The sequence below is a fragment of the Rhinatrema bivittatum genome, chromosome 8, assembly GCF_901001135.1.
Source record: "Rhinatrema bivittatum chromosome 8, aRhiBiv1.1, whole genome shotgun sequence".
In the NCBI taxonomy this organism is placed as follows: domain Eukaryota; kingdom Metazoa; phylum Chordata; class Amphibia; order Gymnophiona; family Rhinatrematidae; genus Rhinatrema; species Rhinatrema bivittatum.
Genome location: NC_042622.1, coordinates 34,770,382 through 34,791,235, shown reverse-complemented (window position 1 = coordinate 34,791,235; position 20,854 = coordinate 34,770,382). Strand labels below are relative to the sequence as shown.

At 44.9% G+C, this 20,854-nt stretch overlaps 1 protein-coding gene across 1 annotated transcript in view; it reads left to right on the top strand.

Annotated features, from left to right (window-relative positions):
- EYA2 (EYA transcriptional coactivator and phosphatase 2) overlaps nt 1-20,854 on the top strand; it is a 330,347-nt gene that overhangs the window by 217,402 nt on the left and 92,091 nt on the right. The window contains exons 8-9 of the mRNA XM_029613002.1: nt 9,069-9,211; nt 19,891-19,974. Coding sequence (XP_029468862.1) covers nt 9,069-9,211; nt 19,891-19,974 — 227 coding nt within the window. The remainder of the gene's footprint in view (nt 1-9,068; nt 9,212-19,890; nt 19,975-20,854) is intronic.

Here is a 20,854-nt window from a genome sequence, read left to right as displayed (position 1 = left end):
CCTGCGAGGGAGTTAGTTGGACCATTAGATGAACAAGGGGTAAAAGGGGCCTTTAGGGATGATATTTCCAGTTAAAAAAAAATGAAATAAACATTGAAAAAAAAAAGAAATGGGGCCTCCCGTGCCTCTCACCCATCCCTCCTACCCAGAAAACATGCTGGGGCTGGGATCCTCCCTGGCCCCAACTTATCCAATCCAAGGGAGGTCCATAGATGGGGCACCGAGGTCACAGTGTCTTAGCATGGCCTAAGCCTATGCAAGGCTGAGGCTTTGGTTTGGGTCTAGGAGTCGGGGCCAGCTGGTAATAAAGCCTCAGCCTTGCATAGGCCTAACTTCCGTACATAAAAATAGTGGCCTCTGCTGGGAGGATATGTCGGAGTTAATTAACTCTGGCGCAATGACCCCTCAGACGGCGTCGGTTGGCGAAGAACAGCCAAAGAAAGAAGACACTGAAGAGGAGCTCAGAGTCCTGGGCTCCTGCCCTAGCCTGACCCTGGGCCAAGGCCCAGGTGTCAGGACCCGACCTCAGGCCTAGGTCCAGACTGAGGCATTGGCGTCAGGACCAAGCATCTGGGCCAGGTTGCAGTGTTGGGCTTGGTCCTGGAATCACGATTCAGGACTAGGCCGAGGCCCCGCCGTCAGGACCCAGCCTCCGGGCCGAGGCCCCAGCATCTGGCCTGAGTCCAGGCCCTGGCTTGGATTAAGGCTCAGGCGTTGGGACCCAGCCTTCATGCCAGGATGCAGCATTGAACCTGGGATCTGGCCGAGGCCCTGACTTTGGGACCCGGCCTCTGGGCCGAGCTGCAGTCGGGGCCAAGGCACTGTCATTGGGTCTAGGTGTCCAGAACCAGCCTGCAGACTGGGTTACAGTGTTGGTCTGGGACTGGGCTGAGGCTTCTGTGTTGGGACATGGTTCTGGGGCCCTGGTTTAGGTTGAGGCCTGGGTATCGGAAATTGGCCTCAGGTCTGGGTCCTGGCTGAAGCCCCAGTGTTGGGACCGGGCCAGGTCACAACGTCAGATTTGGTAAGTATAGGTTTTGGTTGTCAGGAAATTTCCAGGCCTGGGTATTTGCTTGGGTCTTGGACTAGTACCTGGCATTGGGCCAGGGCCTAGGCTGAGATCCTGGTATCACTGTTCCGGTTATCACCCCATTGTTTATTGTAAACCGGCTTGATGTGATATTTTCACGAATGCCGGTATAGAAAAAATCTAAATAAATAAATAAAATAAATAAATCATGCTCAAGTGTAGGCCACGATCTCTTCATCAGATTGCGGCCTTATGCCTAGGCTAGGGCCAGGCTTCGGGCCAACGCCGAGATGCCAGATTCTTGATTGGGCATAGGCCAGAACCCCTGCTTTGGCTCTCAGCTTACTCCCTAGGGGAGACCCCGGATATTTGCTGTAAAATAAGGATCTCAAGAACCTTATAGCACACAGAGAGTAGTGCATTTGGTTAATAGCTAATTGCCAAGATTTGGACTGGAAGAAGATCTGCCATATACCTCTTTGTAAGTGACCTTGAGCTGATAATTCTTGTTTGCAACTGGTTCAGCCACATGCAAGCATGAAGTCCCAAGCTGTTTCAGGAATTCTGTTAAGTTGTTAGCCTGACCAGCAGCTTTGCACTTTAGTGTCCAGTGGTGGTTTGGCTGCATGTAGAAGGTGACTGGTGACTTGGTTTTGGGTAATTGAGGAACGACTAGTTGCAGGAGGTTTTTGGGCTAGATCAAGTGAAGTTTAGCTCTGCTGTGGTTTCTTTCCATTTAACACAATGTGCAGTTTTGAGAGTCTCAACAAAGTGATCTGCTACTTCAGGATTGCCAGACAATTTGTACTGCTTTAGGACTACTGCACTTTCTGCGTCAAAGCATGGAGAGGCCAATATTGAAATGCTGCCTAGCCAGATAAGTAAGACTTATTTAGCTAAGTGATGGTAGCTGAATATCTGGTAATGTTCAGCAGTCGTCACTTAACTGAATAAGTCACTTATCTAGCTAAATAGATAATTGGATAGTCAGTGGGTGTTGTAGATCTGCTCCTCCAGAGGGGAGGAGTTGGCAATTTGTTATAAATCTGCTGCTCGGAGTTAGCAATCTGTTATCGTGCTCCTCCTGTAGGGGGAGGAGTTAGCAGTCTGTTATCGTGCTCCTCCTGTAGGGGGAGGAGTTAGCAGTCTGTTAGGTTTCTCCTCCTGAAGAGAGAGGAGTTAACAATCTGTCATCAATCCTTGCTGCTAGGAGTAGCAATCTGTTATAAGTCCACTAGGGAGTTAGCAATTTGTTATGGATCACCCTGCCAAGGGGAAGAGCTAACAATTATAATACTCTGTAGGCAGAGTTAATGATCTGTGGTGGATTGGCTTCCCACAGAGTGGCAGTCATATAATACTGCTCTAGTAGTGTAAGGAATGAACACTTGAAGTAAATTGGTGAATCCCTGGGCCGATGGCAGATGACAGCGCCCCCAGGAGGATATCCTGAGAGGGACCACCGGCTAGGCTGGAGTATGGAGACAAACACAGATAGTTCTTTATTAGACAGGAAGTAGAACCACCAGAGGTGGCAATAGTGAGTTGATGTGCCCGGAAGGGCTGAAGTCCCTCAGATACTGGAATTGCGATCTCTGGGTTGCTGAGCTGTAGAGAGAGACTATAGGTAGTGAGTAGATAGGATATACTGGATACATAACCAGTAGTAGATGATACACTCACAATCGTAGATATCTGTAATGGCTTCTATGCAATAGAGAGCCTTCAGTATATTCAGGAACAGGAGCCGTAGGCGAGTGCTGGTTCCTATATGCAGTCTGGAATGAGAACTCACAATATCTGTGTATGAGATGGCTTCTGGAATAGAAGAGAGTCTGGAGGGCTTTAGGAACATGGGCCCTCGTGGAGCGAGTACCGGTTCCTATCTGCAATCTATAATAGTAACGCACAAGATATAGGTATATAATAACTTCTGATATAGAAGATATGATAGCTTCTGATATAGAAGAAAGTTGAGAAGGGATTTAGGAACATGGGCCCTCGTGGAGCGAGTACTGGTTCCTATCTGCAATCTGTAGTAATGACTCACAATCTCCGTACCTGCGATAACGTCTTAGACAGAAGGGAGTCTTCGGAGATTAGTAACATAGGCCCTCGTGGAGCGAGTACCGGTTCCTATCTGTAATAGAACTCACTGTGTTCACGTCTACGATCGCTTCCACGTAGTAAGGAGTCTTCTGAGCATTCAGGGATGTAGGCCCTCGTGGAGCGAATACCAGATCCCGTCTTAGCAATCTGAAATCAAGAAGAGAGAGCGGGGCTCCCGAGGAGCAGGTACCCCTAGGAGCAGGTACCCCTAGGAGCAGGTACCCCTAGGTAAGGTTGTGGAGGCAGAGCAGTGGAGAAAGAATTCCCCTTGCTAACTCAATTCGTAGTTGCAAGCAAAGACCTTTTAAGGTGGAAGCGGATGTTGTCACTACGGGGGGGACGCCCCAAGGTTCGCGCCCTTGCAGGTACAAACTCTGGAGCGCGTGCACGCCCTTGCATCATCAGGAACATGGCAGATCCGCAGCGTCAGGCCAGCCCGGGGATTCCAGGAAGAACGGCGAGAAGAAGCCACGGCAGCATCTGTCTGTCGGACCCGAAGGGAGTCGCCACTAAGGTAGAGAGGGTGGAGCGAGGGCGAGAACAGGCACGAATGCAACAGTGGGCAGGGAATGAGCGGATTGGGGTGACACTACTTACCTGGTTATCTTAACCAGGTAAGTAGTGCCTGGTTAAGATAACCAGGCACTACTGCCTGTATTCAGCCTTATCTGGTTAAGTTAACTGAATGTTAGAACTGCTCAATAGCAGGTCTAAAGTTGACCAGATAACTTATCTGGATAACTAGAATGTATCCAGTTATATTAAGCAGCATAGTCGTATTATTACTGTGCTGTGGTCTGTGATCTCACTGTAATTTGATCATTCTGCTTTGCGGATGTTACATTGCATCTTCTTTGGACTGTGACTTGATGGCAATAAGGCAATTTCGGCCTGCTTTTAAAACCCACGTGCATGTAAAATCCGGGGGTTACGCATGTGGCCGGGCCCTGCGCGCACCGTGTGCATTTTACATAGGACCCATCCGTGCACGTAACCCCCGTTACGTGCAGAAGTGCCGGGCCAAGTACAAGGGGCGGGCCAGGGGCATGGTCTGGGTGGGGGAGGGGCGGGGGGTGGGCTGGGACAGCGCCTTTAGATGCTGGCCGGCACGCAGAAGGTACTTCTGCTCCAGAGGAGCAGTAAGTATTAAAATAAAAAATGAGGGGCTAGATAGGGTTAGGTTAGGGGTCGGGGAGGAGAGTGGAAGAGGGAGGAAGGTTAGGGTTAGGGAAGTTCCCTCCCAGTCCGCTTCTTAACTGGAGCGGACTGGGAGGGAACTCCTTAGCTGGAGCGGACTGGGAGGGACCTGGGGAAAGGCCTACCTGTGTCACCATGCGTATTTTTAAAAAATCCACCATCCCCCCCACTCCCCGTTGCACACGTGACAGACGCCCACCCGCACGTGCGCACTCCGATTATAAAATCAAGCATGCATGTGGGCAGGGAATATTGTATTTTAGAACATGCGTGCGTCGCCGCATGCATGTTATAAAATCGGCACGTCCATGTGCACGCACCGGGAACTGCGTGCACATGGACGCACGCACGCACCTTTTAAAATCCACCCCTTAGTTTATAAGTAATGGCATGTGGTGACTCTGTGGGAAATCATTCAAGACTTAGCATTGTGCCCATCAAGAGAACTGACCCAGCATAGCCATTTGAGTAACTCTGATGCCATCTGACTGAATAGAATGTTTCTCATTAATTGGGATCGTGTTTTATTTAGTTAGTTTATTTATTTAAAATATTTATATTCTGCTTGTTTAACAATGTCATTCCAAGCAGATTACATAGAATGACATTAAATGCAATGCAAAGCTTTATTTAATGAACCTTACAAATTAAAAATGATCACTATACAAAAGAACATTAATTAAAAGCATCACAAAATAAAAACACCTTTTAAGTGCCTTCCTGAATAGCTTAACATCCTGAATTTGCTTTAAATCATCCGGAAGCTTTTTCTACAGTGTTGGATGAATAACTGATAAGCTCATTAGAGGTTTTGCTGTAAATGAACTAACTTAACACTAGGAGCTTCCAAAAGTTGTTGACTGGCAGACCTTAGAGCACATACTGGCCGATATTTCTTAAATAACTCTGACAGATGTGTCAGAGAGAGATCATTTCTTCAAGCTCAGTCTACCAGTAGTTGATCATCTCTTGTGAGATGATGACTATCCGCAGTCTATGCGATGGCTATTGAAGTCTTCCATGTAAGTGACTGGGCGAGGCAGTGTCGGCAGGACCTGCTCTTCCCAGCTGGCACTTGGAGGCTTGCATGCATTTGCTTCATGGAAACTGCCAACATGTATGGTGTTGCGAAACATGTTTGACGACACAGGAGTTGCATCAGCAATGTTGGTCTAGATGTAAGTAGCCAAGTCCATGCTTAGCATGGATAGAGGAGCACAATAGTCGATCATTTGTCCTGGGTACTGATGGGATGTGCAGCAGAAGGCACTGATCTATGCTCATATTGGGGAATCCCTTTCAAAAATACATTTGTGAAACTGGAATAATTTGCAGAAAACATTCATTCCCTATGAATGTTGTGTCAGCTTGTGCCATCCTATATACCAAGTTCTGTACTTTACCTTTAAAGCGATAGGTGTGTGGTTAAGACGACACACTCCATCCCAGAGAGGGAGGCAAGATGGTTGCTATTACTGCAGCAGCTCCCGAAGGAGACATCCTTCCAGCCTATCGGGCCAGTGAAGGCACTTGAGTCACCTGGGCCTGCCACCTAGGATGGGGGTTTATATAAGGGGATACAACATTTTATTTCATTCAAATGATTTCTCTAGGTGGTTCACTTGTGAGTTCCTGAAGTGGCTCAGTGCTATGGCAAACTCAAGGATAGTTTTTCCTTTAGGGGTGTGCATGGGAAAAGCTTTCCTCTTGTTTCTTTTACTGTTTTTTTTGTTTTGTTTTGTTTCTGTGTTTTAGCATTCACTAAAACCATTGAATGCATGCTAAATCAGACATGAGAGTATTGTTTTTGTGCGGTTTCAGATTGGCTAATGAAGTGAAGTGAAACAACAAAATGTTGGTGTTTTCAGTGTTGATTGAAAGAACTGCACATCCCCGGTTTGCTGCCTAAATTCTGTGTCACGTGGTTTGTAATCTCAACTATCAAACTTGCAAAGCTTTTCTGTGGCCCTTGTCGTTCATGGAGCTAATCCAAACATCTGCAATAACTTTAAAAGACAAATAAACAAATATTAGCAAGACCATTGTTTTTAGAATATTGTGAGGATCCTCTGGTTTGGTTTTATTTTGGACAGAATGGGAAGCCACTTCTTTTCAAAAGCATGTTGCCAAAAAGATAATAGCATAAAGCCTACACCAGCGTTTTGCACAGTCTCAACATGAATGCAAAGAGCCAAAAGTGCATAAACTAAAAATAATGTAAGGCGGAAATTAATAGGAGACTTTAGAAAAGCTGTCTCCTTGCCAAAAAATGAACTTAGCCTTTGATTACGAAACTGATCAGTATTCACTGTGAACATAGTTTCACTCCTCAGCAGTGAATAATAGAAATGTGCATTTGGGAGAAATGAAATAGAAAATAACATCAAAATGTCCTATTTCGTTCTCTAAAGGAAACAATTGAAAATCTGCCAAAATTTTGTTGGTTTCACGTTTCAGTTTGAAAACAAACAAACAAACAAAAGAAAGAAAAGTCATCCGTCAGGCCAAAGATCTGGCCCGAGGCCGGAGACTCGACTAAGGAACAGGCCAAGGTCCAAAGGCAGGGCCTCCGCCTACACCCAAGCAAGCCACTGTGGCCTGAGCCTTACAGGCCTTGCCTAGGCATAGGCAAGGGCCATGGTTTAAGCCTGATCGCAATGCCGGGGTCTCGATATAGGCTCGGACCCGACACTGGGTACTCAGCTGAGAGCCCAAAAACGTTGATGATGCTGGGAAATTTTCCATCAGGAATCTGGGTCCTGACACTGGAGCCTCAGCCTAGGCCAGGGCCCAGGGCCTGGTTCAGAGGCTGGGTCTCAACGCCAGGGATTTGGCCCAGACCCAGGCCAGACACCAGGCTCGAAAGCCAGTGCCCAGGCCTCATAACATCATCACCTTCTTCTTCTTTAAAATGATGGCATCCACTGGGGATGCTCTGAAGTTAATTAACTCCGGCACCTTCCTCTTCAGCAGAGGACTCCATTATGGTGTAGCACAATTTTGCCACACAACAAAATGGTGATCTGCGCTTAAGAAGGAAGTGCTGGAGTTAATTAGCTGTGGCATGTCCCCAGTGGATGCTGTCATTTTAAAGAAAAAGAGGATGATGCTATGTGGCCTGGACTCCGGCCTCCAGTCCTGGGTCCGGGCCTTGATCTAGGCCAATGATGGTGAACTCCAGTCCTCAAGTGCCACAAACAGGCCAGGTTTTCAGGATATCCACAATGAATTTGCTTGAGAGAGATTTACATACAATCGAGGCAGTGCATGCAAATCTTTCTCATGCATATTCAGTGTAAATATCTTGAAAACCTGGCCTGTTCGTGGCACTTGAAGGACTGGAGTTTGCCATCACTAGTCTAGGCCGAGGTCCAGGATTCAGGCTCTGTCCTCCGGGCCAGGTCCTGGCATCAGGCCTCGGCCTCTGGACTGGGCCCAAGCCTTGGTCTAGGCCCCCAGGCCCAGGCATCGGGACTTGGCCTCCAGACTGGGACCCGGGTCGGGCCTAGGCCATGACGTCAGGACCAGGCCTTAAAGCCTGGGCTTTGCATAGGGTCTAGGCAGATATCATGGTGACCTACCATGGTCTAGGTCTACACAAGGCTGAAGCTTCATCCATGGATCTCCTCCTGGACCAAGTTAGTAGGGACTGGAGAGGATCCTGGTGCCGTAAGTTTTTCAGGTTGGAGGGATGGGTGCCCGTTTTTGTGTTTTTTTTAATGCATTGCTGGGGTGTGGGTTGTTTTTTTTAATGTTTGTTTCATTTTATAAACTAAAGAAAATGAAATAAACATTAAACGAAAGCAGAATTCATGGAAAAAACACTCCAATAATGAAATTAAAAAAACAAAACCTTTTTACCCTTGTACACTCCTAGTAAATAAAGCGTACTATTTATGAAACAGAGGCCAGCAACTATTTTGTTTCGCAAGATGGCCAATGCAACTTCTAAAGTCTAAAGAAGCAGGCACCTCTGCTTGGGTTTGACAAATTTGTTCAGATTGGCTCCTTCCTTCCCTTTATTTTGGATGTAATCAGACCCGCCCCATAATCACCTTCTTCGCCTTGATTCCACCGTCCTCTGACATTAATGATATTTTTACAGACTTCAGTGATATTCTGGGCTGGAAGATGATAAGCCTCCTTTTCTGTTTATATCACAAATAATGTTAGAAATGGGCTGGGTCAGACAAGATTCATGGAGAACTGGATTTTCACCCAACTTGAAGGGAACAGTGAGGTGCTGGTGGGAGCCCCCCCTGTTAAATTATTTTATGAAAACAAAGAGCCTCGCATGGAACAGAGCAGATTTGAAAAGAATCCCTTGTTGAGAAATTGGGAGCATATATCGCCGAAAATGAGCCCTTAAAAAAATAAAAAGTTAAACCAAATGAAAAAACAAGGAAACAATATAACCAGTCTAATCCACATATCCTGCTTGAAAGAGGCGATCAAGCTCTGCACTGGTTGCATTATGCTGTTTGTAACACAAATTTGAGAACCATTTGGTGGTGAAGCATGAGCTAAAAATAAATATATTGTTATTTCTAAGCAGTAGGTCAGAAGGGAGAGTGTTTCCAAACGTTTATATTTACTGGATAGATAAATTTGAAATAATGGCCCTTATTTTAAAAAGGACTTTTCCTTATGGAAAAATCTTTATTGAATAAGACCCAATGTAATCGAGACAAAATATGATCCATAAATACTTTCTTCCTTTTTCCTGTCATAGGGGAATACAGTACCCACAACGGTCCAGCAACACCGGTAAAAGACGCAGAAAATGATCGGCAGCACCGAGGCTGTGATGGAAAGTTACGGGGAAGATCAAAAAGAAACAATGATCCTTCTCCTTCTGTTGATAATGAGATTGAGGTAATCAACATTTCTTGTGAGTTCAGTCGTCTTAGCAGGGTCTGAGGGAATCTGAGTGGCCATACTGGGGCCCTTCTGTACCAGAGCACCCATGGGTGTCCATGGTGGTGGAATGGGTGAGCAAGAAATGTCATTTCTTCTCTCCACCTTCCTGGATTTTAACAGCTAATTGTTTTTGTATCTATTTCTATATTTCTGGTTTTCTGCATTCCTTTTTTTTTATGCCCTCCCACGCATCCTCTCCTGAAAAATTGTCTGCAGGCAGTTGTGCCAGCATCAAAATTTTCCATTCAGAATATTAAAGAAGCTACAGCCTGATGCTAAATTCTGGTTGAAAGAAAGAGACATTTGAGTTGCAGAGGTGTTTATCTAGAAGTAACTCTGCGTAGGTATAAAAACCTGTTGTGCCCTCTTGAGTATTATTTGGTGAAAAGTCGCCTTGAACGCACCCTCTGCTGTTGCCTTTTGTAACTGACATCAGTTACCAATTCAGGGGGTGATTTTATGGAAATACATGTGTAAGTTGCACCCATTTGCAAAGCAAATATACATGCATAAATCTGCTTTGAAAATTATTCGACTGAATTTACCTGCACACAATAATTAATCCTGCTATATGTGTGCATAAAAGTTTGGGGAAAATTTAGGTACAGGTAGGATAACTTTGAAATGGCTGCATGCAGCAGGATATACGAGTGTATGTGGCCATGTGCATATGATATAGGCACATTTTATAAAATACTCATAATTCTGCCATGCGGCATCCGCGCACACATAGGCTTACATGCAAATGCATCAGCGCATTGAAACAACGTATATCAATGGAGTGAACGCACATACTGTACCCACCTAATTTAAATATATACATGCGTATACTTTACACATGACAGTAATCTAGGACTTACTCATGAAAGGCACAATTTATACACGTAACTTAACCAATTGTAAAGCATGCACACGTCAAGGAAATTAACCAGTTTACCAATTAGCCCACCTATTTGTACAGTCTTTTTCCAGGTCAGCAAGACTTTCCTAGTTCTTCAGTCTGATCTCCCCCCCTCCCCCCCCCGTCCGCCCACACCTCCCACTCTGACAATAACTACACAATGAACACATTTAATATCATTTACACCACATGAGTAAGCTGGAAAAAGTATCTTTTAAAATAGCAACTTACGCTTGTTAGCCTCAGCCTGGCACGCCCCTAGACCGCCCTTTTTTCACACGTGTATATGTGCGTGTGAAAGTGAACATACACGCATAGAGGTAGATTTTAAAAACATACGCATGCGCGTACTTTTGTTCACGCCACCGGCGCGAACAAAAGTACACCAAATTTTATAAGATACGCACGTAGCCACGCATATCTTATAAAATCCAGGGTCGGCGCACGCAAGGCTGCGCAAAATCGGCAGCCTGCGCACGCCGAGCCGCACAGCCTGCCTCCGTGCGCCGAGCTGCGCAGCCTGCCTCCGTTCCCTCCGAGGCCGCTCCAAAATCGGAGCGGCCTCGGAGGGAACTTTCCTTCCGCGTCCCCCCACCTTCCCTTCCCTTCCCCTATCTACCCCACCCCCCGGCCCTACCTAAATCCCCCCCCCCCCTTACCTTTGTTGGGCAAGTTACGCCTGTTGCCCAGCATCCCCCGGCACAGGCCGCAGTGCCGGGGGACTCAGGACCGCCCTTCCGGCCCGCCCCCGAACCGTCGCCAAGCCCCCGGACTCGCCCCGGACCGCCCCCTGTCCCGGACACGCCCCCTGGACACGCCCACTCCCACCCCTTTTACGAAGCCCCGGGACTTACGCACGTCCCGGGGTTTTGCGCGCGCCGGTGGCCTATGCAAAATAGGCGCGCAGGGCACTCGCGCGCACAGGGGTTTTAAAATCTACCCCATATGTTTTACTTTCATAAAATATGGAATATGCGCATAGAGGCTACTTACACATGTATATGGTATATTTTAGACATCGTTTTGAAAATTCCCCTTCTGATTTTGAAATCCAAAAGTATGCATGCAAGTCCAAACCCCCTTCTCAACTCCACCCTGCCCCAGGAACCCCTCTGCCCAGTCCAGATGAACAGGCAGCACACGTGTAGATTTACCCACATGTCGGATGGGCAGTTTTGTGAAAGGCCATTTCTGAGGGTAAAATATTTTACCCAGGGAAAGAGCTTTGAAAATTGCCCTCCCTTTATAATAGAGTGAAAATGGCTCATGAAACAGAAAATTATGTTTTCCCTTCATGTAACATCAAACACTCCTCTCCACTCTGTTCACTGAAAGGTTGAGCAGAGCAATCCAAGTAGTAGTAGTAATAATGTCAGGATTCATTGACAATCAAGGAGAAAGAGTTGGTCCCAGATTTATATGATTACCTTGGGGTGGGTGTTTCCATGAATGGACAATATAGAAATTTCACATCTTAATATTTCTGCTGATCTTTTATTTTGAATTACTATTTAAATAACACTATTAACCCTTTAGTAGATTTCCAAATCTACAATAGAACCAGCGAGCCATCCCCCAGAAGAGGGTTCCCCCTCCATCTCTGATTGCTTGTAGTCACTCAAGTCAGTCATCTGAGGGTGGAAGGTATAAAAGCAGGAGAAAATGGAAAATAATAAAAAAAAATACCATAACAAAAAAAAAAAAAAAAAGGGATGGAACCAGTAACAACTTGGCCACCTCTAAAGAAGGAACTTATGAGTTTGCAAAAACGGATGCATTTCATGACCTCTGTGGTGAGCAAATTAATGGAATTGCTGCTAAAATAGAGGATGAATTGCAAGATCCAAGGCAGCATGGTTTTACCAGAAGTAGATCTTGTCAGATAAATCTAATCAATTTCTTTGATTGGGTGACCAGAGAGTTGGATAAAGGGAGAGCACACAACTGGTTTTACGCGCATAACCTTTTGAAAATCCAGCCCAGTGTGCTTGGATTTTATTAAGGCCTTTGACTCAGTTCTGTATAGGTAACTTATAAATAAAGGGGAAGATTTTAAAAGCCCTACCCGCGCCGTGCCTATTTTGCTTAGGCCTGGCGACGCACGCAAGCCCCGGGACGCAGCCAGAGGCCTCCATAGGGCCTCTAGGCCAGGGGGATCGCACGCCGGCACTCGGCTGGTGCGTGCAACCTATGCCTGTCCAGAGGCAGGCGCAACTTACAAAACAAAGGTATGGGGGGTGGGTAGGGCTGGGGGGCGGGTAAGGGAGGGGAAGGTGGGGGGGGGGGGGCGGAGGGAACAGGGAAAGCCATTGGGGCTCCCCTAGGGCTCGGCACACGCAAGGTGCACAAGTGTGCATTCCTTGTGCGCGCCGACCCCGGATTTTATATATAGGAAACTGGCTGAATGGGAGGCGACAAAGGGTAGTGGTAAATGGAGTTTTCTCTGAGGAAGGGGTTATTAATAGTGGTGTGCCTCGGGGATTGGTTCTTTGGCCAGTTCTTTTCAACATTTTTGTGAGTGACATAATGGAAGGGTTGTCTGGAAAGGTTTGTCTTTTTGTCAATGATACCAAAATCTGTAACAGGATGGACAGCCAGGAAGGAGTGGAAAACATGAGGAGGGATCCAGCAAAGCTCGACGAATGGTCTAAGGTCTGGTAACTAAGATTTAATGCTAAAAAATGCAGAGTAATGCATTTAGGATGCAAAAACTCAAGAGAAAGCGGGAAGTGATGTCACGCTGACAAATGGCAGCCTAACCCGATAGCCCCGAGCCCCAAATCGGCAAATCCCTCCCGATCTGAAGCATCTTAGCGCTGCGGGGTGAAAAAATCAGCTGCTTACCTCCCGGGAGCACTAGCATGTCGGCGAGAAGAAAAATCCCCGATTTCATTAGTTTTCGTTTGAATCCTCGGCAGCGAAAACAACGGGGGAGGTCAGTGCTGAAAGCATGGAGGAAAATGGTGCCGCAGCAGCAGGCCAAGCCCCAGGGGGAAGAGGGAGCAGGAAATGGAACCCGCCGCTCTGAAATTCCCCTCTCCAGGGAAGACTTCCAACAGTGGTTTGGAGAGCTTCGGGCAGGCATGGGGCTGTTAAAACAAGAATTGCACACAATTGTTTCTGAACTAAGGCACGAGTGCTCAGAGCTGAGGAATCGTGTGGAGGCAGTGGAGCAAAGGCAAGAGGAATTTGAGACAGCGTTGGAGGAGGTGCAACAAACCCTGCAAAATCTTAAAGAAGAAAATGGCAAGTTACAGGATTGGGTTGAAGACCTGGAGAATCGGTCCAGGCGAAATAACCTGAGGTTTAGAGGCATTCCAGAGGAGGCAGCATATACAGAGTGCCAGAAGGTGATACAGGATATCTGCAGCTCTATTCTCAATCCTGGTGACTCTGAAGCAGATCCAGTGTGCATCAAACTGGCACGAGCGCATAGAGCCCTGGCTAAAGCCATGGGACATTGTGGTGTGCTTCCACGAGTTCGCCATTAAGGAGAAGGTCATGGCAGCAACGAGGCAGATGAAAGAAATTCACTGGCATCACCATAAAATAGAGCTTTTCCAGGACTTGTCACCTCTTACCATAAAGAAAAGGTGAGACTTTAGAGAAGTGGTTCAGTTACTAAGAGCTGGAGGCCACCAGTATAAATGGCTGTTTCCATTTGGATTACAATTTACAAACAGCGGGATATCGTTGAGAGTACGCTCAGTGGAGGAGGCGCTTAAAATCATGCAGGCGGCTGGCATTCCAACAGGGCCCAACTCTCAGATATGACAACATGTTGCCACACCGGGATGAGAACTAAGCACGAAATGGCAATGCGTACAGAACGGTGGAAAGAGACTGCGTAGACATTCGGGCAGTTCCATACGTCTGCGAGATACAGACACTTGAAGCGTGCCCTCTTGAGAATCAAGGTTTTAGTTTCACCATCCACGGTGGGGCAGCATATCCTTTTAGGACTCATTAAGGGCTAGAGGACGCTGTCCCACATTCCAGTTAGTCCAGTTATTCCAGTTGCTTACAGTTATTGGGGTTGAATGTTTCTATTTCACTCTTATTTAAAGAGAAGTTGTGAAATGTATCTGAATAGTGTGGGGCTTGGGAAGGACGGGAGCTGCTGGAATATCAGTGAGACACCATTCCCCACAGAGTGGAGTGGCTGCAGCTTAGTGGAATGGGGGGGGAGGCGAGGAAGATATGGGGGGAGAATATCAATCATAGTTGAGTATGAGGGTACACATGGGAGCCAGCCAAGCATGAAGGTTGTTTATTCTGGTATAATGAGGGGTTATGGTGATCATATACTACAAGAAGCCAAGGGGATGAGCATGTGTGAGAGGGAAGTATTTAATCTGAGACTATGGGGGATCTAAAACTATTGTCATGGAATGTGAAAGGGCTTAATACATATGTTAAGAGGAAAAAAATATTGCAAGATGCGGGTCGCATGAAGGTTGATATCCTGTTGTGTCAGGAGATGCACTTAAAGATGAGATATGAAAAATTGCTATTCTCTAAACACTTCCCTACTCAGTTTTATGCCTCAGCTACCGCTTCCTCTAAATATAGCGGAGTAGGCATTTTCTTTTCCCAGAATGTGGTAATGGAGACTATCTCGGTTTTGAGGGATATAGAAGGAAGGTACTTGATTGTAAAATTCAAGTTGGGGAAAGATCTGTTTACCGTTGTCAATATTTACAGCCCAAATGTAGGCCAAGGGAAGTTTTTGGAGAAAATCTCCAATGTCTTAAAACAGTGGGCAGAGGGGTTTATAATAATTGGTGGGGACTTTAACATAACCAGATACCTGTTTTGGATAACAGCGATGGGAGTGGAGGCCCCTCACACTCTAACAGAAAAGGTTTGAAAATCTTAATGTCAGAATGAGGCCTGATAGATGTGTGGAGACTTTTCCACCCATCTGAATGTGACTGCACATTTTTTTCCAAAATGCACAGAACGTATTCCAGAATAGATTTCTTTCTTAAAGACAAAGCCTTAGTAAACAGAACAAGGGATTCGGGTATAAATTCCATCACTTGGTCTGATCATGCAGCGGTGTGGATCTCCATCAGCGGAATGGGGGAACATGAGGGGAAGAAAATGTGGAGATTAAATGAAGGATTGCTAGGAGTCAGGTTAAAGAAGGAAATGGGGGATTACCTAATCGATAATGACAACGTGGGAAACTGATAGCTAGAGCGGCCTATGTAAAAAAGAGCAAAGCCACTAAACGTTTGCACATACTGGAGAACCTTGCTAAATTAGAAGTTAAACATAAAAGGCATATGAATGCACAGATAGGTAAGTCCCTCGATTGTCTGCGAGAGGAACTGAAAGCTCTGGATGCCGATGAAATTGTCTTCCCATTAGATAGAGTAAAACAAGAATTTTTTTGAGGGAGGGAATAAGGCTGGCAAATGATTAGCTAGGAGACTCAAAACTAAAACCCTGCAAAACCAAATCCTAAAGATTAAAGGCTGTAACGGTGGGATGTTAGTTGAGTCAGAGGCGATTAGGTCCCGGTTCTCCCAATTTTACAGTGAACTGTATGCGATCAGGCAGGTCATTCAAGTGGCACAGATTTCAGAATATTTGGAGAAGTTAAATCTGAATAGAGCTAACCCGGCCCAGCAAGAAAGGTTGAACAAAGAAATTACAGAACTAGAGGTCACCCAGGTCATAAAAGACCTGAAACTAGGGAAGGCCCCGGGGATGGACAGGTTTTCTGCAGGCTTTTATAAACAACTGAGCCCAGTGATCATCCAGCCATTAACCTGAACCTTCAATCACTTACTAATGGGAGGGCAGATAGCTCAGGATACGAACACAGCAGGAATCACGGTCGTTCCGAAGCCTGGCCGGGATGCGACTTTGTGTGGCTCCTACAGGCCTGTTTCGCTTATAAATCTAGATTTAAAAATTCTGGCCAAAATTCTAGCGAACAGGCTCCACAGTGTAGTAGACGACCTGATCCACACGGATCAAACCGAATTTATGCCGGGTAAACTAGCGGCAGACAATATTCGGCGTGTTATAAAACTAATATGGCAAGCCCAGACCACCCAAGTCCCGAGAAGGCTTTCGACCTGGTTCATTGGGATTATCTATTCGCGCTTTTGATAAATTGGGAATGGGAGGAAACTTCTCTACCTGAATACGTAAACTATACAATAACCCCTCTGTGTGCATAAAGGTCAATGGATCCTATTCAGACCATTCCCAATTGTGAGAGGAACCAGACAGGGATGCCCGCTGTCCCCTCTGCTTTTTGCCCTGTATCTTGAACCTTTGGCTTCTAAAATCCGAGCTAATCCTGATATCCAGGGCTTAAAAGTAGGGGACCAAGAATACAAACTATCTCTGTTCGCGGATGATATCCTGTTCACAGTAGCTCATCCGAAATGAGCCCTCAGTGATCTGATGGAGGAGATAGAAGATTTTAATAGGATATCGGGATATCAACTTAATGCGGAGAAATCTGAATTTTTGAATATCCCTTTATCAGAGGAGTCTGTTCTGAATATTCGGAGTAAATTTCCCTTTAAAATCCAAAAAAAGGAAGTAAAATACCTGGGGGTTAAGCTGGGAGCCAACCTAGATAAATTATTCGATATTAATTATGTGGGACTATGGCAAAAATCGCAACAGATTTATTAAATGGGAAAGATGTGAGCTATCGTGGTTAGGTCGAATAGCAGCCATAAAAATGAGTGCACTCCCAAGGCTCCTCTATTTATTTCAATCGCTTCCTGTGGCAGTCTCTACCCCGCAGCTATCCTTCTGGCAAAGGAAATGAATGAAATTTATTTGGAAGAGACGCCCCCCTAGAGTAAGCAGGCGAGTCCTATATTTACCTAAAGAGAGAGGAGGGTTGGGGGCTCCGTGCCTGGAATGGTATTATGTAGCGGCATAATTGAAAATTATCTTGGATTGGCATGGGGGGGGAGAGGGTAGAGGGGAAACGCTGAGTGGCCTTGGAAGAAGCACTCTTGAATGGTATGCCACCGGACAAATTAGTGTGGTTAGCCAGGAACGCCAGAACCTACCACCGGCCGTTTCCACCACTGGTAGCTTTAACCCTGAAAATCTAGGATAAGTGGAAAGCGCAGCTGGTGGGAGATCGGACATACTTTTATAGAACTCCCATATTTATGAACAGGGAGGTCATACCAGGTGGTTCAGCACAAAAGTGGGGTAGATGGAAAGGCAAAGGGTGTAGCAGACTGGAACACCTTTGGAATGGAACGCGAGCCAAAACATTTCCAGACCTACAAGACACATTTCACTTTGATCACTCTGATTATTATCTCTATCTACAGTTAGGTCATTTTATCTCCCAATCTGCACTGAAAAAAGGCCTGCTCCAGAGGAAAACCCTCTTTGAGGGTCTCTGCGATAATGCTAAATCTATTACTAAAGGGGTCTCCAGACTATACCGCATGCTCAATAAAGATCTATCTCCCACTCCCACCCACATACTGAAATGGGAGAGAGACCTGGGCTGTAAATTGGAGGATAAACAATGGGACCAATGCTTCAGTGCGATCAAAGAGTGTTCCATCTCAGCTTCTATTAACCGAAAATGGTTATAAAATGCTTTATCGATGGTATTTGACCCCTGCGAGGCTATGTAGGTTCTATCCCATGCTAGATGATAGCTGCTGGAGGAATTGCGGTCAGTGTGGTACCTTTCTACATATTTGGTGGCTTTGCCCAAAAATTTCACAGTTCTGGGATGATATAGTAGTATTAGTGCAGGACCTATTAGGAGAAAATATAAGTAAAGATCGTAAGTTATTCCTCTTAAATATGGTGGAGGAAGCTTCTTTAGCAGTTGCCTTGACTTTACAGGTGATAATTGCGGCACATTGTGAGGTGGCATGCCATTGGAAATCACCTGTGGTCCCTCCCTTTCTAAAAGTTACTCAGCCGTTAGCTCGTACCCATTATCTGAATAGGCTCACAGCCCTCAAACGGAAACAACTGACCAAATTTGATAAGATGCGGCAACCTTATCAAACTTGGTGTCAAAAAAAAATGAACATAGCTAATTCCCCGAAGGAGTACCGTATTTAGTATTCCCACCCACAGGAGGGATAGAGGGATGGGGGTGGGACTATTCTGGGGACGAGGAGTGGGGGACAAGAAGAAAATGAAACAAGACAGAGCAGTTTGGAAATTACACGATGGATATATAAAATACATAATGCACAACTATAGTATAAGCTTTCAGAATCCCCTTAATGCTTACCCTTCCTTGCCTTCAATTCATGAACTTTCATATTACCCTCCATTGCCTTATCTTTATGAACTATTATATCACCCAAAAAATATTATTATTCTTATAATTATTACCATATGCTTCAGTATACTATGTATCTTAACACTTATTGTTGTTACTTTAGTTAATTCGCATATTTATACATTGTTGGTTTATTCTATTTCATTGTAAAGCTTGTTGCTGCATTATGTTCTAATGTAAACCGAGGTGATGTTCCATACGTGCCGCGGTATATAAAAAACCTATAAATAAATAAATAAATATGTAATAAAACACACCACTCCCAAAGGTTATTTGCAATTTCTTTATTATATTTAAGCCTAATTGTATCACTTTATTGTAATGCATACTCCATGGGGTTGAATGCTTATGGGCAGATGATACAATTGTTGTATTCTTCTATTTTTGTGGTTTGTATCAGTATTGAATGTTGGATGAATAAAAAACAAACAACAACAAAAAAAAAACCAAGGGAAAGGTACTGTATTGGAGGTGAAATTCTTTTAAGCACAAAGGAAGAGCAGGATCTGGGGGTAATTGTATCTGATGATCTTAAGATAGCCAAACAAGTGGATAAAAAGATGGTAAAAGCCAGGGAGAGGAATGGACAACAGAAAAAGGGAGGTGATATTGCCCCTGTATAGGTCCCGGGTGAGTCCTCACTTGGAATACTGTGTACAATTCTGGAGACCGCACCTTCAAAAGGATATAAATAGAATGGAGTCGGTCCAGAGGGTGGCTACTAAGATGGTCAGTGGTCTTCCGTTCTAAAGCATATGGGGGTAGACCTAATGATCTAAACATGTACACCCTAGAAGAAAGGTGAGATAGGGGAGATATGAAAGAGACATTTAAATATCTCAAAGGTTTCCCTGCACAGGAGGTGAGCCTCTTTCAACAGAAAGGAGACTTCAGAACAAGGGGTTATGAGATGAGGATGAAAGCGGGTAGACTCAGGAGTAATCTTAGGAAATATTTCTTTACAGAGAAGGGTGGTGGATGCGTGGAACAGCCTCCCAGTGGAGGTGCTAGAGACAAAAACAGTATCTGAACTCAGGAAAGCATGGGGAGGAGTGATGGAAGTTGTAAAGATAAATTAGTTGGACGGATGGGCCGACTAGATAGACCGTACGGTCTTTTTCTGCCATCACGTTTCTCTGTGTCTGTGTTTGCATAATTATGTTAGCCCAATAAATGGCATTACAGCTTACAAAGAAATCCATAACAACGTTTGACAAATTTATATGATGCATAATCCCTCTGCTTAGGGAGCAATTCTTTCTCATCTCTCCATGTCCTCTACAGTGCAGCAGGAAGAAAAATAAATGAATATTGCTTGTGGTTTGCTTAAAAACAGTGGAAAAAAAATCTCTTTCCCCTCTACTTGAAATTCATTTTTACAGACTTCTGCTCACAAGCACATTTGTCTCTTCTCTTTCATCACAGCGTGTGTTTGTGTGGGATCTGGATGAGACGATAATTATTTTTCACTCCTTACTCACGGGAACATTTGCGACCAGATATGGGAAGGTAAATTCAATAAATCTTCTTTTTTTCGTTTTAAATAACTATTTGTCCATACAGATTTCATTGGGAATTGTGGGGGCAGTCAGGAAGACCTCCTTTCGAGCAGATGTAGCCGATTTGGTTCATACAGATTTTTTCTAAATAAATCAAATACCATTTCCCTAGAACACGTGAAAATTTAATTAGATTCCCTTCTTACTGTCAAGTTCTTTCTTCAAAAGCTTGGATTATTCATCTACTAGGCCCCACTCTATACTGTTACCTATAAATTGTTTTTCTCTTTAGAGAAATGGCTTTTTTTGAGAGCTAAGAAACAGGTATTTGAGACAAAGATCTTTGGAGGTTCTTGCCCTTGTATTGTGCTATAGAACATATAGAGACATGAGCTTCAACTGTACAGCATTTTTATTTTTTAAATAACATTTGTATGTCATCCACTGGTAGCCCTATACTGTCACTAGACCATGGATTCTCAACCCAGTCCTCAGGACACACCTAGCCCGTCAGGTTTTCAGGATATCCACAGTAAATATGCATGAGATGGGTTTGCATGTGATGGAGGCTATGCATGCAAATCTACCTCCTATATAATCATTCTGAATATCCTGAAAACCTTGATGGGCTAGGTGTGTCCTGAGGACTGGGTTGAGAACCGCTACAGTAGACTACAGCAAAGTTCTGCATCTTATCAGAAATGTACCCAGAACTATTCATCTGCTGCACAGTATTTTTGCTAAAATTCATGATTAACACTGGTAAATTAGCAAACGATTTTGGAAGATAGTGATCACCTATTGCATGACTATTTTTTTTGCAGTGCAAGCAATATAAGTGCTGTTTATGATGAGGTATTGTCATTGTGAATATTGTTACTCTAGTTCTA